The sequence below is a fragment of the Halichondria panicea genome, chromosome 13, assembly GCF_963675165.1.
Source record: "Halichondria panicea chromosome 13, odHalPani1.1, whole genome shotgun sequence".
Taxonomy (NCBI): domain Eukaryota; kingdom Metazoa; phylum Porifera; class Demospongiae; order Suberitida; family Halichondriidae; genus Halichondria; species Halichondria panicea.
In genome coordinates, this window is record NC_087389.1 from 2,284,512 (window position 1) to 2,297,426 (window position 12,915).

Sequence of the window (12,915 nt, forward strand, 5' to 3'; positions counted from 1 at the left end):
ACATTGTGTGTCTATCCATGTACGTACATGTAGGTGCTCCTCCTGGAAAACGTATTGTTATCTTTGTTGATGATCTGAATATGCCCAAGCTGGACACATATGGCTCACAGCCTCCCGTTGAACTGTTGAGACAGTATCAGGACTTCAGAGGCTTCTACGACAGGGAGAAGCTGTTTTGGAAAGATATAAAAGATGTTACAATTAGTGCGGCATGTGCCCCTCCTGGTGGTGGGCGTAACCCAATTACGCCTCGGATGATTAGACATTTCGCCATGTTTAGTCTTCCCCCACCTTCAGATATTAGCCTCCGGGGAATATTCAAGGTGAGATTCATTCGATTCATTTTATGGTTGCTTATACTGTGTTTCTGTGTAAGGCCATCACCAAAGGATTCTTTTCTGACTTCCCTGATCCTGTCAAAGCAGCAGCAGAGTCAATTGTGAATGCTAGGTAAATACTACATACATTTGGTTAATTTAAAACAATAATTTTTATTGAACGTACTCTGTATTATTCCGCAGTGTTGAGATCTATGGTCGAATGAGTACAGACTTACTGCCCACACCAGCAAAATCCCACTACCTCTTCAATCTCAGAGATTTGTCGAAGTGCATTCAAGGTATTGGTTGCTGTCTACGCAAAAATGAGTTCATTTTACCTTTAATGTGCAGGTGTTCTCCAAGCGGATCCTGGTGTGATTCGTGAGCATAATCAGGTGTTTAGGCTCTACTGCCATGAGTGTCAGAGGGTGTTCCATGACCGTCTTATTAACAAAACTGACAAAAGATACTTTTATGGAATCCTCTCTGAAATGTCATCAAAGCACTTTTCAAAAGTAAGAGGTTTCTTTGTGCTCATTGTGTTGGGCAGGGTTTATTTCAGGAATTTGCCCAAGTGGGTGAAAATGTGGTTTCCAGGTGGTGATTTATATGCTAGCACCAAATTTACTTGCTCTAAGCGGGTAGAAAATCACCTGCTAACCAGCACTGAAATAAACCCTGTTGGGTATTGCATATCCTAATTTCATAAGTGGTAATCAATAGGATGTGAGTGCTGAGAAGTTTGAGGAATCCCCGATCATCTTTGGTGACTTTATAAAGGTGGGAGCATCACAGTCAGATAGGATTTACGAAGAGTTGGTCAATATGAAGAAAGTCCCACTGGTCCTCTCAGAAGTAAGTAACCCATCTGAGGTGGAAAAGTTGTGATAATTTTGTCCATAGTATCTGGATGATTTCAACATGAGCTCTTCAAAAGAAATGAAGCTGGTATTTTTCTTGGATGCTATTGAGCACGTTTCAAGGCAAGTACCTGCATGATGTATATCCACGAACTATTTATACCCATTTTTTAACTACAGGATCGCCCGTATGGTACGCCAGCCTCGTGGTAATGCTCTACTGGTGGGGGTAGGTGGCACAGGCAAGCAGAGTCTGACCAGACTGGCTGCTCACATTTGCTCGTACAAGTGCTTCCAGATTGAACTCACTAGAGGCTACAATTATGACACCTTCCATGAGGACCTCAAGAAAATCTACCAGATGACAGGAGTAGAAGAACAAGACACTGTTTTCCTTTTCACAGACACTCAGGTACAACACACCAAACCACAAATGTTGTCTTGCTAAGAAACTGGAATTAGCTCATGCTCTGCATGTATAATTCACCCTATACACATGTACACTCATCACCTGAACTTTACTGCATGGCTATCGCTTGTACTTAAAGAGCCCAATTTTAATCATTGCAGATCGTGGTTGAGGAATTTTTAGAGGACATCAACAACATGTTGAACTCTGGAGAAGTGCCCAACTTGTTTGCTGCTGATGAGTATGAAAGGATTATTACAGCTGTGAGACCCAGTGCCAAGGAACAAGGCATTCCTGAAGGAGACAGGTGAGTATAGTCCCTGCGAAGTGCTTAACAATCTCAGGACCGTAGTCAAACTAGAAGCTTGGCTAACTTTCCTATTGTTCAAGTTGTTACTAAATTTTGCTCTTTCTCTTCCATAATTATAGGGATGCAATATTCAACCATTTCATTGGTCGTGTTCAGGAGAGACTCCACATTGTTGTGTGCATGAGTCCCGTTGGTGATGCCTTCAGATCACGCTGCCGTATGTTTCCATCCCTCGTTAACTGCTGTACCATCGACTGGTTCACTGAATGGCCGAGGTGCGTGAGCATAATTATATGTACCATGTACACATGTGTACATGTGTACAAATGAAATTACATCCATGTACAAGTACAACCGTGTATAATTGTTGTGATTTTCCAACAGACAAGCTTTGCTGTCAGTAGCTGAGACGTTCTTTGAGAATGTAGACTTGGGAGATGATGAGATCAAGGTATACTTGCTGATATTCCAGTATATATGCTATTTCAGCTGTGTCTGCTTGCTTAGAGTGCCATCGCCAAAATGTGTGTGGAAATTCACACAAGTGTCACAGAGATGTCTGAGGTGTTTTATGCTGAGCTGAGGAGGCGTTTCTACACCACCCCCACCAGCTACCTAGAGCTCATCACCCTCTACTTATCCATGCTGCAGACAAAAAAAAGGTACTAACCGCATATTTAACTATATTTAACTGTTTAAACATACTTTCACTTTGGTGCTTCCCGACTACAGGCAATTAGTTTTGGCAAGAGATCGTATTGCGACTGGTCTAAAGAAACTGTTAGAGACAAACGAACTTGTTATCAATATGGAGGCACGTAGTACATAATAATTAAGTGTATGATAATAATGGTTTTGGTATCGGGTGAACATGATTATAGTAATGCATCACATAATTATGCCTATATACCCATACAGGTTGAGCTGACTGCTCTTGCCCCTGTGCTGGAGAAGAAGTCAGTGGAGACTGAGGAGCTTATGCAGAGGCTAGCAGTAGATCAGGAGGAGGCCTCTAAAGTGAGAACAGTAGTGGTGAAGGAAGAGGCAGTGGCCAACAAAAAAGCTGATGAAACCAGGGCAATCGCTAAGGATGCTCAGAACGACCTGGATCAAGCACTGCCCGCACTCAGTGCTGCAAACAAGGTGTGATCACACATATTTTCCATTTTAAAGCATAGTGTCTCGGCCATCACGCTTAGAATGGTACAAGTATTCATTGATATTGCATTGACAATTTTATATCTCCTATTAATATTACAATACCAGTATTTTAAATACCCTCATAGTCCAACAATACTTTATACTGTACGCATACAAACGTATACAATGTAATTTTTCACCGTAAGATTCCTAGATTCACTTAATTCATTCCCGAAGTGTCTAATTAACACCTCTCTTTGGTAGGCTCTGGATGCCTTGGACAAAAGTGATATATCTGAGATCCGTGTGTTTAGCAAGCCACCAGAGCTGGTAGCCACTGTGTTGGAGTCCATTTGTATATTGTTCAATGCACGACCAGACTGGGCCAGTGCCAAGACTCTCCTCGGAGATACTGCCATCCTCAAGAAAATGGTTGAATTTGATAAGGTACATGTATACACAACGTTCTTGGCTTTGAAAAATTACCTACATGTAACACAATAATTATTGTAATTAAAAGTCATGTAAATAATTATTATTGATTAGAATTACTACTCATTGTGCACTTGTTTTTGGTCAGGCATTGACTGTATATTTGGCACTTAACGTGTCTTGCAGGATAACATTTCTGATTCTACTCTGAAGAAGCTCAAGAAGTATGTTGACAATCCAAAGTTTCAGCCTGAGATAGTCGAGAAGACATCCAAAGCGTGCAAGTCCATGTGCCTGTGGGTGCGTGCTTTGGATTTGTATGCCAAGGTGGTCAAAACGGTTGAACCAAAGAGAGAAAGGTGATTGATTTGTTTTTAGGTTAATGCCATCATGTTTGTCTTCATCTCTACAGACTGAAATCAGCTCAGGAAGAACTGGATGTGGTGATGGCACAACTTAAGGAGAAACAGGACAAGCTTTCAACCATCGAAGCAAAAGTATAACATGCATGTACCGGTATACCCAAAACTTTATGTTGTGCACTGTTTGATGAACCACAGATCAAGGACTTACAAGCAAGCTATGAGCGCAGTGTGAGTGAGAAGCAAGAGCTAGCTGAGAACATGGAGAAAACCCAAGCACGGCTACAGAGGGCAGCCAAGCTTACCACGGGACTGGCTGATGAGCAAGTCAGATGGGCTGATTCAGTCAAGGTACACTACTGTAAGTTTGGTTTGCTGTTGCTTAATAACTGGTTTAATAGAAATTTGAGGATGAGATCAACAACGTTGCTGGGAATGTGTTCATTGCTGCTGCTTGTGTAGCCTACTATGGTGCATTCACAAGCTTGTACAGAGAAAAGGTTGGTTCTTTTCATCGCAAACATTCCATAATTATAGCTAAATTATTCATGATCACATGCACTCAGCTGCTTAACCAGTGGATCAAACATTGCAAGGAGTTTGGTATCCCAGTCTCAGACGACTTCAGTGTTATCAACATACTGGCTACTCCATTTGAGATCAGACAGTGGAACACTCACGGACTGCCTAGAGACACTGTTTCTACTGAGAATGCGGTCCTGGTAACCAGGGGAAGGAGATGGCCTCTCATGATCGACCCACAGGAACAGGTGGGAATGGGAAAAGGGGCCAGTACACTTTTTGTTTTTAACTGATCTGTAAATACTGTCCGGACATGTCTGTACGTTTGTACAGTATTTGTACGCAAATAGGTCTTAACATTTCTCTGTACATTTCCTTTTAGGCAAATCGCTGGGTTCGTAACATGGAGAGCCAGAATGGTCTAAAGATAATCAAGCTTACAGATGCCAACTACCTGAGAACCCTGGAAAATGCCATCAGAATTGGAATGCCAGTTCTTTTGGAGGAGGTATAATTATAATTTTAAAGCGGAAGATTTTGTGCTGGAATTGTTTGGTCACAGGGCTCTATAAGCTTTAATAATAGTGATAGACAATGTACATGAATATACGTAATTTATCATTCAGGTAGAAGAGCAGTTGGACCCATCTCTTGAGCCTATTCTGCTGAAACAGACCTTTATGCAAGGTGGTAGACTGCTGATTCGACTTGGAGACAGTGACATCGACTACGACAAAAATTTCAGGTACGTAACATTTTCGTAGATTTGTGTGTGAATTAAAGCATACTAATTCCCGTAGGTTCTACATGACGTCAAAGCTGTCTAACCCTCACTACCTACCAGAAGTGTGCATTAAAGTTACCATTATCAACTTCACTGTCACCAAATCGGGTCTAGAAGATCAGTTACTAAGGTAGAGTATACATGTGTAGCTAAAAATCAATCTTGGATATCAATATGTACTGTGCACAGTGATGTTGTGCGATTGGAGCGACCTGATCTAGAGGAACAAAGAAATGAGTTGATCACAAATATCAACGTTGCCAAAAATGAACTGAAGGTAAACGTCTGTACATATACATTTGTACACTGTTACCTTTCCTGTTCCTTCAGAGCATTGAAGACCAAATCTTGAAACTCCTGTTTGAGTCAACTGGAAACATTCTAGATGACGAGAAGCTTATTCAAACTCTGGATGCTTCAAAGGTAACAGCTATGAATGATGTTGAAATAATAACGTGATTACAGAATACAAATGTACATACTATTTTATACTCTAAAGATCACCTCTGGTCAAATCTCCAAGCGTCTAGCCGAGGCTGAGCTAACAGAAGAGGAGATATCTACTGCTCGTGAGAAGTATCGTACAGTGGCTACCAGAGGCTCTGTGATGTACTTTGTTGTGGCCACGTTGGCTGAGGTGGACCCTATGTACCAATACTCACTCAAGTACTTCAACCAGCTGTTCAACACCTGTATTGAGCTGAGTGAGAAGGCGTCTGATCTACAAGTGCGGCTAAATATCCTGCTCAAGAACACTACCAGTACGGTCTACACTAATGTGGCCAGGTACACAAAAGAGTGTTGTAGATATTCACTGTTTTGACTGCCCATAACTTGAATATCCGTATTCTTTATGCGCTGCTATTAGGAAGGTATGTAATAGTGAGGCTTTGGGACACTATTACACTGTAGCCCATGATCTAACTGACCAACTAGAGCTAACTAGCAACATTAATAGTACCGAATGCTAGATCCCACTTTTCATTGGCTAACTACATGTACATTTAGCACCATAATCATTATGCCTTGGTGCCTATGCGCAAGCGAGGTATACGGTAGTGTGTTTGTGTGTGTGTGTGTCTGTGTACATGTAGACTGCTACAAGGATCAATGAAGTGCAAGTCTATAGGCTTTTAGATCATGTTTGCCATTAATACTGCAATCTGATTGGCTAAAGGAAGTGTTTTATCCAACTTAGAAAATCATGTACTTACTCAGAAAATCATGTACTTTACTTAGAAAATCATGTAGCAAAGATTTGATTGGCTAGATACTCATGGTTGCTATGATCTAAAATGCTTAGACACTGTTTAGGAAGTTTCCACATGATTTAGAAGCCCTCAGGGCTAGTAGAACCCGAACGTAAGTATTATTTAGTCATGTTTTCTTTGATTTTAATTCATGGATTTGCAAAATAATACTGGCCTACTTGGAATGCCATTGCAGCCTTTTGAAAAGAGTGCGTAGCAAAATTTGTCCATAGAGCATTGCTACTCTACTTATAGGTAGCTGCAAAAATGAGAAGAGAGCTGCAAAGCTGTACTTAGTAGCCATTTGTGAACTTGACTTCTTGCAACGTGCCCTTATTCCTGTGGATGTATGCGCATGCGCGCTTATCCCTACATGTGAGAGAATCCATTTTAAACCAGATCCTGGCAGAATACTTCTTTTTCTTGTAAGCCACAAAACACTACAATGATACCATAAATTATACAATAGAACAATAGTAGATGCATACATGTACATGCACAAGTATTTTCTTCTCAGTTATAGATAGATAATTATTCTTTTCTTTTTATCCGAGGCCCGCGTGGGTGGCCACGGGCATAGTAGTCTGTTGGTTTGTGTGTGACATGTGAGTCTACTTACCTGGATGCCATAGCACTGCGTTTACAGCATGGATAGCCTCCACACAACAAGTTGTTGTGGCAGATTTCGATATTAAAGCTTTGTTGTTGTATAAAAGTGAGCAAAAGCTAAGAAGCTTGAACTTGCATGTTGGCTATCTCTACATGCGACCTTTATTCGAGGTAGAGCTACACATTTGCAGCTGAAGTGATCCTTTACCGGTCTCTATTAAAAGTCTTATTATTGTGTAACTGAACACTCCTCTAGTTCTATTTATCATGTCAACAGCCGAGGGTTTGTACTTCAGTGCTCTAGTTTTAGATACTACTTTACTTTTGTGTTTCAATTCTCTCTTACTAGCACAAACACGAGTACAGTGCATGAAGGCTGTTGAAGTTTCTTCAGAATGTTTCGTAGCATCATCTGTTTGCACAAACGTTCTATTCGTTACCCTTTCACTAAAGCGCTAGCTTCTTTTTATAGCTACATGTACAAGAATCAGAAAAGAGCTAGCTACAAACAGAATCATGCAGCTGTGACCTCATTGCAGATCCACCCCCTTTTTGTTATCATTGGTAGGAAGTACTTCTACATTGTAGATCTACATGACTTGTACATGTACATGCTTCTATCCGTATCCTTGAAGGTCATTCATCAAACTATCAGATATAGACTTCTGTCTTCATTAATTGCAAACAATAATTTTATTACCTCTTCTTATAACATTCTGAGTGAAGCAAACATACCGAGAAGCATTAGCACAGGGCAGCTTGCAACATTACATCATTAATTGTTTTGTATCCTCATCCAAGTAATCTTTAGTTACCGCTCATAATTCCCCGCTAAACACCCAAGTGGCATCTGATTGGTAATAAAGTAACAGCATAATTTACTTTTATAGACGTATTGAACTTCTATTCTTTCTCTGGTGTGTAGAGGTCTCTTTGAAAAGCACAAGTTGGTTTTCTCCTTCATGCTCTGTGCTGACATAATGAGGCAAAATGGTGACATCACAAATGCTGAATGGAACTTTTTCTTACGGGGTTCAGCAGCAGTTGATAAGGTACATACGTGTGTATAAAATCACTCAACTTGCTATGTAAGTGGACGTGCTGATAACACCTGCAGGAACGTCCAGAGACACCGGACATCCCATGGCTTACTCAGCAGATATGGGACACATGCTGTGACATGGAAGACGAGCTGCCTTGCTTTAAGGGAATCTTAAAAGACATTGTTTGTACACCAGTTGGCTGCAAAATTGGAAGAATTGAGGTAAGTGCCTCATGGTCAATTATGCCTGGGTACGCATGTAAAAGCAGGGTTTGACGATAACTGTGGTAAAAGTAATAATTATTTCCTATAGGCTTCTAGTCTAGTTTTCTTGCCAAAGTTTTCTGATCAAGCAATGAATAAATTAGTGTTGTTATTATTAGCTTTCTGCCAACCCTCCTGACTGGGATGGGTACTCTACGCCAAATCCTCCATCTCCCCAACCCCCCCACGAAGAAGAAGAGACCCCTCCAATTACAGGCCATTGGAACGAAAGGCTCACCAGTTTCCAGAAACTCGTTATGGTCAAGTGTTTTAAGGAAGAGAAGGTAACCATGCTTACAGTTGCTTACATGTATCTCTAATTTTACTGCTGAAATGTAACAAATCTAATAACTTTCTGGTTTCCCCACAGGTTCTATTTGCTGTTTTTGATTTTGTGTCGGACAACCTTGGACCACAATTTGTGGAAAGTCCTCCTGTTAAATTGTCGACTTTATATGAGGACACCTCAAACACCACACCCCTTGTGTTTGTTCTTTCATCTGGCTCTGACCCAATGAGTGCCTTCCTGAGGTTTGCCAAGGAGATGAACTACATGGAGAAGTATGTTGGCGTTTTTACTTAGTCAGTTTTGAGAGTATGCACAAAACACTTTCACTCTACGTATCACTTATATGCCCTTTTCTCTATTGCTCTCCTAGGATCCACGCCATCTCCCTTGGACAAGGCCAAGGGCCTGTGGCTGAGAAAATGGTTGCTAATGCCACTAAAAGCGGGGATTGGATCTTCCTACAGAACTGTCACTTGGCAGCCTCTTGGATGTTGCGTATGGAGGCCATGGTCAAGGGTTTCCTAGCTGCTGACGCTATCATTCATGAGGACTTCAGGCTTTATCTCAGCTCCATGCCTGACAAGTGCTTCCCTGTCTCGGTGCTGCAGAACTCAGTAAAAGTCACAAACGAGCCTCCCAAAGGTTTGTGATATACATGTACATGTAGCTAATAGTCCATAAAATGTACGCCGGCTTGACTCGCAGGTCTACGTACCAATGTAAGGAGAGCATATGCAGACTTCCAATCATCATTTATCGAAGATCATAGTGAGTCCACATGTTTCATCCAATGTCATTATAATAATTATGTTGTATACATTAATTTTACTCTTTTTACTAATATTAGTCCTTGGAACAACGTGGCGGCAGCTTGTGTTTGGCTTGTGCTTCTTCCATGCTATTATCCAGGAGAGGAAGAAGTTTGGACCACTAGGCTGGAACATCAAAGTATGCTAGACGTACTCCATTCTTTTTCTCACTGTGATTATTCCTCAATCTAGTACGAGTTCAATGATTCTGATCGAGAGTGTGCACTGGACAACTTGAGAATTTTCCTGGAAGACGGACATATACCCTGGGATGCACTGGCTTTCATTACAGGAGAGGTATACATCTTGTGTCAGCAGTAAATGTTTGAACTGCAGATAATTTAGATCACATATGGAGGACGTGTGACTGACTCCTGGGATCAACGCTGCCTCAGGACTATGCTCAAACGATTCTTTTCCCCTCCTGCTCTAGAATCAAATGCTAAGTACTCTCCATCAGGTGAATTTTACACTACTTGATGTTATGGATGACACGCACTGAGCATATTTTGTACACATGTACAGGTGTCTACTATGCTCCTGATGCCGAGACTATTCAAGCATACAGAGACTACATAGAGAACCTGCCATACAGTGACGAGCCAGAGGTGTTTGGTATGCACGAAAATGCTAACATTGCTTTCCAGGTACAGTGTATGTACGTACAATGTACCAGTACAGTTAGAACCTCGCTAATCCGGACAGCTTTAATCCGAAACCTCGCAAATCCGGACAAAATGGCAAACTGAAAAAGAGGAGGGGCAGTCAGTAGAATGGATTACTGCGCATGCGCAATGTAAATTGCTTACATGTAGCTGAATCAGCAATAATTTTATTGATAAACTGCTCAAGACAATGGCCACTGCAAAGAAAACGAAGAGAGGACTCACTGTATTGGAGAGAAAGTTGAGATAAAGACTATTCTAGCTAGCAGCTTCCCTTCTGGCCACAGTAATATCATAATACACGTACAAAAGTGTCTTCGTTAATGATATTCATAATCAATTAATGACATCTGTTAATCCGGAAATTTCATGTATTCGGATGGGGTCTGGTCCCGCTCTATTCGGATTAGCGAGGTTCTACTGTACTACTAATGTTTATACAGTACAGCCAATTGCTATAATTATTGTATCGTACACATGCATGTATCCAAGAAATGCTCACGCCTGTGCAGACTCAAGAGACTCACACGCTGGTCAACACAGTGCTGGACGTGCAGCCTCGACTAGCAAGCAGTGGGGGAGGGAAAACCAGTGATGAGATTGTTTATGAACTAGCTGACAATATCCTATCGAAAATCCCTGAGAAATTGGATATTGAGAAGGCCCTCCCAGAAATTTTTGAGGTATGTGCATGCTCATCAATTACATGTGTACATATACACCTGTAGCCTGGTGAAAACGGTCAACTCAACTCGCTAGCTACTGTATTAACCCAAGAGGTGGACAGATTCAATAAACTCCTTAAAGTGATCAAGGTATAAAGATTATCTTAATGTATCCAGCTGATTTTAATTTAATAATATGCAGGCTTCTCTTCGAGATATTCAAAAAGCTATCAAAGGGTTGGTAGTCATGTCCGAGGAGCTGGAACGAGTTTACACAAGTTTTATCAATAACCAGGTACACCAATAAATCTACTCAACATTCTGTGTATGCCCTGCACGGTGGACATAATAATACATAATACGTAGGTCCCTGGAATGTGGGCAAATGCAGCATACCCATCCATGAAACCTCTCAGCTCTTGGGTGAAAGACCTTGTACTTAGGCTGCACTTCATTGAGGTGAGCTATTTTTTTGTCAGTAGGCTATGTAGCAATCATTATAGGCGGCACACCCACATTTAAAACTATTGTGCTGTTCACCTCTAACATTGCAAAATCCTGCATGGTACAGTGTATGTACGTAATAGATACCGTACATGTACTGAATGCGAGATTCTTTCAATTGTGAATTGCGAGTTTTCACAATTGAAAGACATGCTATTAAGAGTCATGTAAATTGCAATTCGGCTTGTACATCATTCGCATTCGAAACCTATTAATAATTATAAAAAGTATAGCATGAGATCGACGAGCTGCCTGTATTTATAATGAAGTACCGCAGGTTCTGATGCTTCGGTGGAGGTGCCAAAGCTACATAACATAAAGCTACTATTATACACACAGTGACATTATATATCATGGTTGATTTTGCTGCATGCCAGCAGAATCCAAGAAACTCAAAGAGTGGATAACGATCAACCATGATTGTTGATAAAACGATCAATGCCAAAGTCCAAGTCTAAAATGAATGGCTGCATCAGCAGAAGCCTTGCAGCTAGCTAGCTCTCTTCTCACTCTTGCAGCTACGAATAGCTAGCGTTCTAGTGCAGAGCTAACTATAAGTGAGTAGCAACACTCGGTGAACAAGATTTGCTACCTCTTCTGAAAAACTGCAATGGCATTCCAAGTAGGCATAGCTGAGAACCAAACATTATTTTGCAAATCCACGAATTGAAATCCAAGAAAACATGACTAGAAGCCTATAGAAACTCTTACTTACACTTGATTCATCCTTGAGCAGCTGTAGCAGTCTACACACACAGACGCACTACTATATACCTCACTTGCGCATGCGCACCGAGGATTTTCCTTACCAAAATGTATCAGTGTACTAAAAATTAACACGGAAGGGACTGTATGACTTTTCTTACATGCTTGTTACCTTGACAACATAATTATACAGCACTGGATAACACAAGGACACCCCAAGTCATTCTGGATGTCAGGGTTCTTCTTCCCACAAGGTTTCCTCACTGGTACACTACAGAACCACGCTAGGAAATACAACCTTCCTATTGACGAGTTGGCCTTCAAGTTCACTCCACTACAAGTGTATAGGTGGCAACAAGACTACTATGATGCAGCACAAAAGGGGGGGGAGGGTCAGCTGGATGACGCTTTAGAGAGTTTTGAAGATGGCGTTGTAATTCATGGACTGTTTATGGAGGCTATGAGATGGGATGATGACAGCATGTGTGTTGTAGATTCTCTTGCTGGAAAAATGAATGCGGTAAGCCATGGAAAGGACTTTTTAAACATGTGGTTACCATAGTAAATTTCCTGTAGAGTTTGCCTATGATACGTATGGAGCCCCGCCGGAATCATGTAGTGGATCCTAGTGATTACAACTCGCCCTTATACAAAACTGCAGCCAGGGCTGGTATGCTGTCTACCACAGGTATGTAATGCTCTGTGTGTTCTGTTTAGCTATTGGTATCAACACAGGACACTCCACTAACTTTGTGGTGGCCGTTCAACTTCCATCTAAAGAGTCTCAGGACTATTGGATTGCCAAAGGAGCAGCATTGCTCTGTCAGCTCAGTGAATGAACAACTGCATAATTTATATCGCTTGTGTACCCGCTTTGTCAATTAATGTTACAGCAGCCACTTTACTGAATTAGTGAGGTTATTATGGTATACATTACCATTATTTTCATATTGCCAGCATGAGATCACTCTCTA

General features: G+C 41.2%; 1 protein-coding gene across 2 annotated transcripts in view; it reads left to right on the forward strand.

The window, feature by feature from the left end:
- Positions 1 to 12,897, forward strand: part of LOC135345939 (dynein axonemal heavy chain 6-like) — a 30,331-nt gene extending 17,434 nt beyond the window's left edge. For both annotated transcript variants that reach the window (XM_064543390.1, XM_064543391.1), the window contains exons 43-84: positions 34 to 323; positions 377 to 450; positions 522 to 619; positions 672 to 835; positions 1,044 to 1,175; positions 1,224 to 1,303; positions 1,361 to 1,592; positions 1,751 to 1,896; positions 2,019 to 2,174; positions 2,284 to 2,350; positions 2,407 to 2,561; positions 2,632 to 2,713; positions 2,818 to 3,042; positions 3,304 to 3,486; positions 3,658 to 3,830; positions 3,884 to 3,968; positions 4,032 to 4,184; positions 4,235 to 4,333; positions 4,400 to 4,603; positions 4,738 to 4,863; positions 4,982 to 5,100; positions 5,156 to 5,269; positions 5,329 to 5,416; positions 5,470 to 5,562; positions 5,639 to 5,925; positions 7,924 to 8,050; positions 8,116 to 8,262; positions 8,424 to 8,588; positions 8,675 to 8,865; positions 8,964 to 9,235; positions 9,299 to 9,361; positions 9,441 to 9,541; positions 9,595 to 9,699; positions 9,748 to 9,862; positions 9,928 to 10,049; positions 10,580 to 10,750; positions 10,796 to 10,882; positions 10,935 to 11,027; positions 11,099 to 11,191; positions 12,135 to 12,461; positions 12,518 to 12,629; positions 12,677 to 12,897. In XM_064543390.1, coding sequence (XP_064399460.1) covers positions 34 to 323; positions 377 to 450; positions 522 to 619; positions 672 to 835; positions 1,044 to 1,175; positions 1,224 to 1,303; positions 1,361 to 1,592; positions 1,751 to 1,896; positions 2,019 to 2,174; positions 2,284 to 2,350; positions 2,407 to 2,561; positions 2,632 to 2,713; positions 2,818 to 3,042; positions 3,304 to 3,486; positions 3,658 to 3,830; positions 3,884 to 3,968; positions 4,032 to 4,184; positions 4,235 to 4,333; positions 4,400 to 4,603; positions 4,738 to 4,863; positions 4,982 to 5,100; positions 5,156 to 5,269; positions 5,329 to 5,416; positions 5,470 to 5,562; positions 5,639 to 5,925; positions 7,924 to 8,050; positions 8,116 to 8,262; positions 8,424 to 8,588; positions 8,675 to 8,865; positions 8,964 to 9,235; positions 9,299 to 9,361; positions 9,441 to 9,541; positions 9,595 to 9,699; positions 9,748 to 9,862; positions 9,928 to 10,049; positions 10,580 to 10,750; positions 10,796 to 10,882; positions 10,935 to 11,027; positions 11,099 to 11,191; positions 12,135 to 12,461; positions 12,518 to 12,629; positions 12,677 to 12,780 — 6,020 coding nt within the window. In that variant the 3' untranslated portion in view covers positions 12,781 to 12,897. The remainder of the gene's footprint in view (positions 1 to 33; positions 324 to 376; positions 451 to 521; positions 620 to 671; positions 836 to 1,043; positions 1,176 to 1,223; positions 1,304 to 1,360; positions 1,593 to 1,750; positions 1,897 to 2,018; positions 2,175 to 2,283; positions 2,351 to 2,406; positions 2,562 to 2,631; positions 2,714 to 2,817; positions 3,043 to 3,303; positions 3,487 to 3,657; positions 3,831 to 3,883; positions 3,969 to 4,031; positions 4,185 to 4,234; positions 4,334 to 4,399; positions 4,604 to 4,737; positions 4,864 to 4,981; positions 5,101 to 5,155; positions 5,270 to 5,328; positions 5,417 to 5,469; positions 5,563 to 5,638; positions 5,926 to 7,923; positions 8,051 to 8,115; positions 8,263 to 8,423; positions 8,589 to 8,674; positions 8,866 to 8,963; positions 9,236 to 9,298; positions 9,362 to 9,440; positions 9,542 to 9,594; positions 9,700 to 9,747; positions 9,863 to 9,927; positions 10,050 to 10,579; positions 10,751 to 10,795; positions 10,883 to 10,934; positions 11,028 to 11,098; positions 11,192 to 12,134; positions 12,462 to 12,517; positions 12,630 to 12,676) is intronic.
- The last annotated feature ends 18 nt before the right edge of the window (positions 12,898 to 12,915 follow it).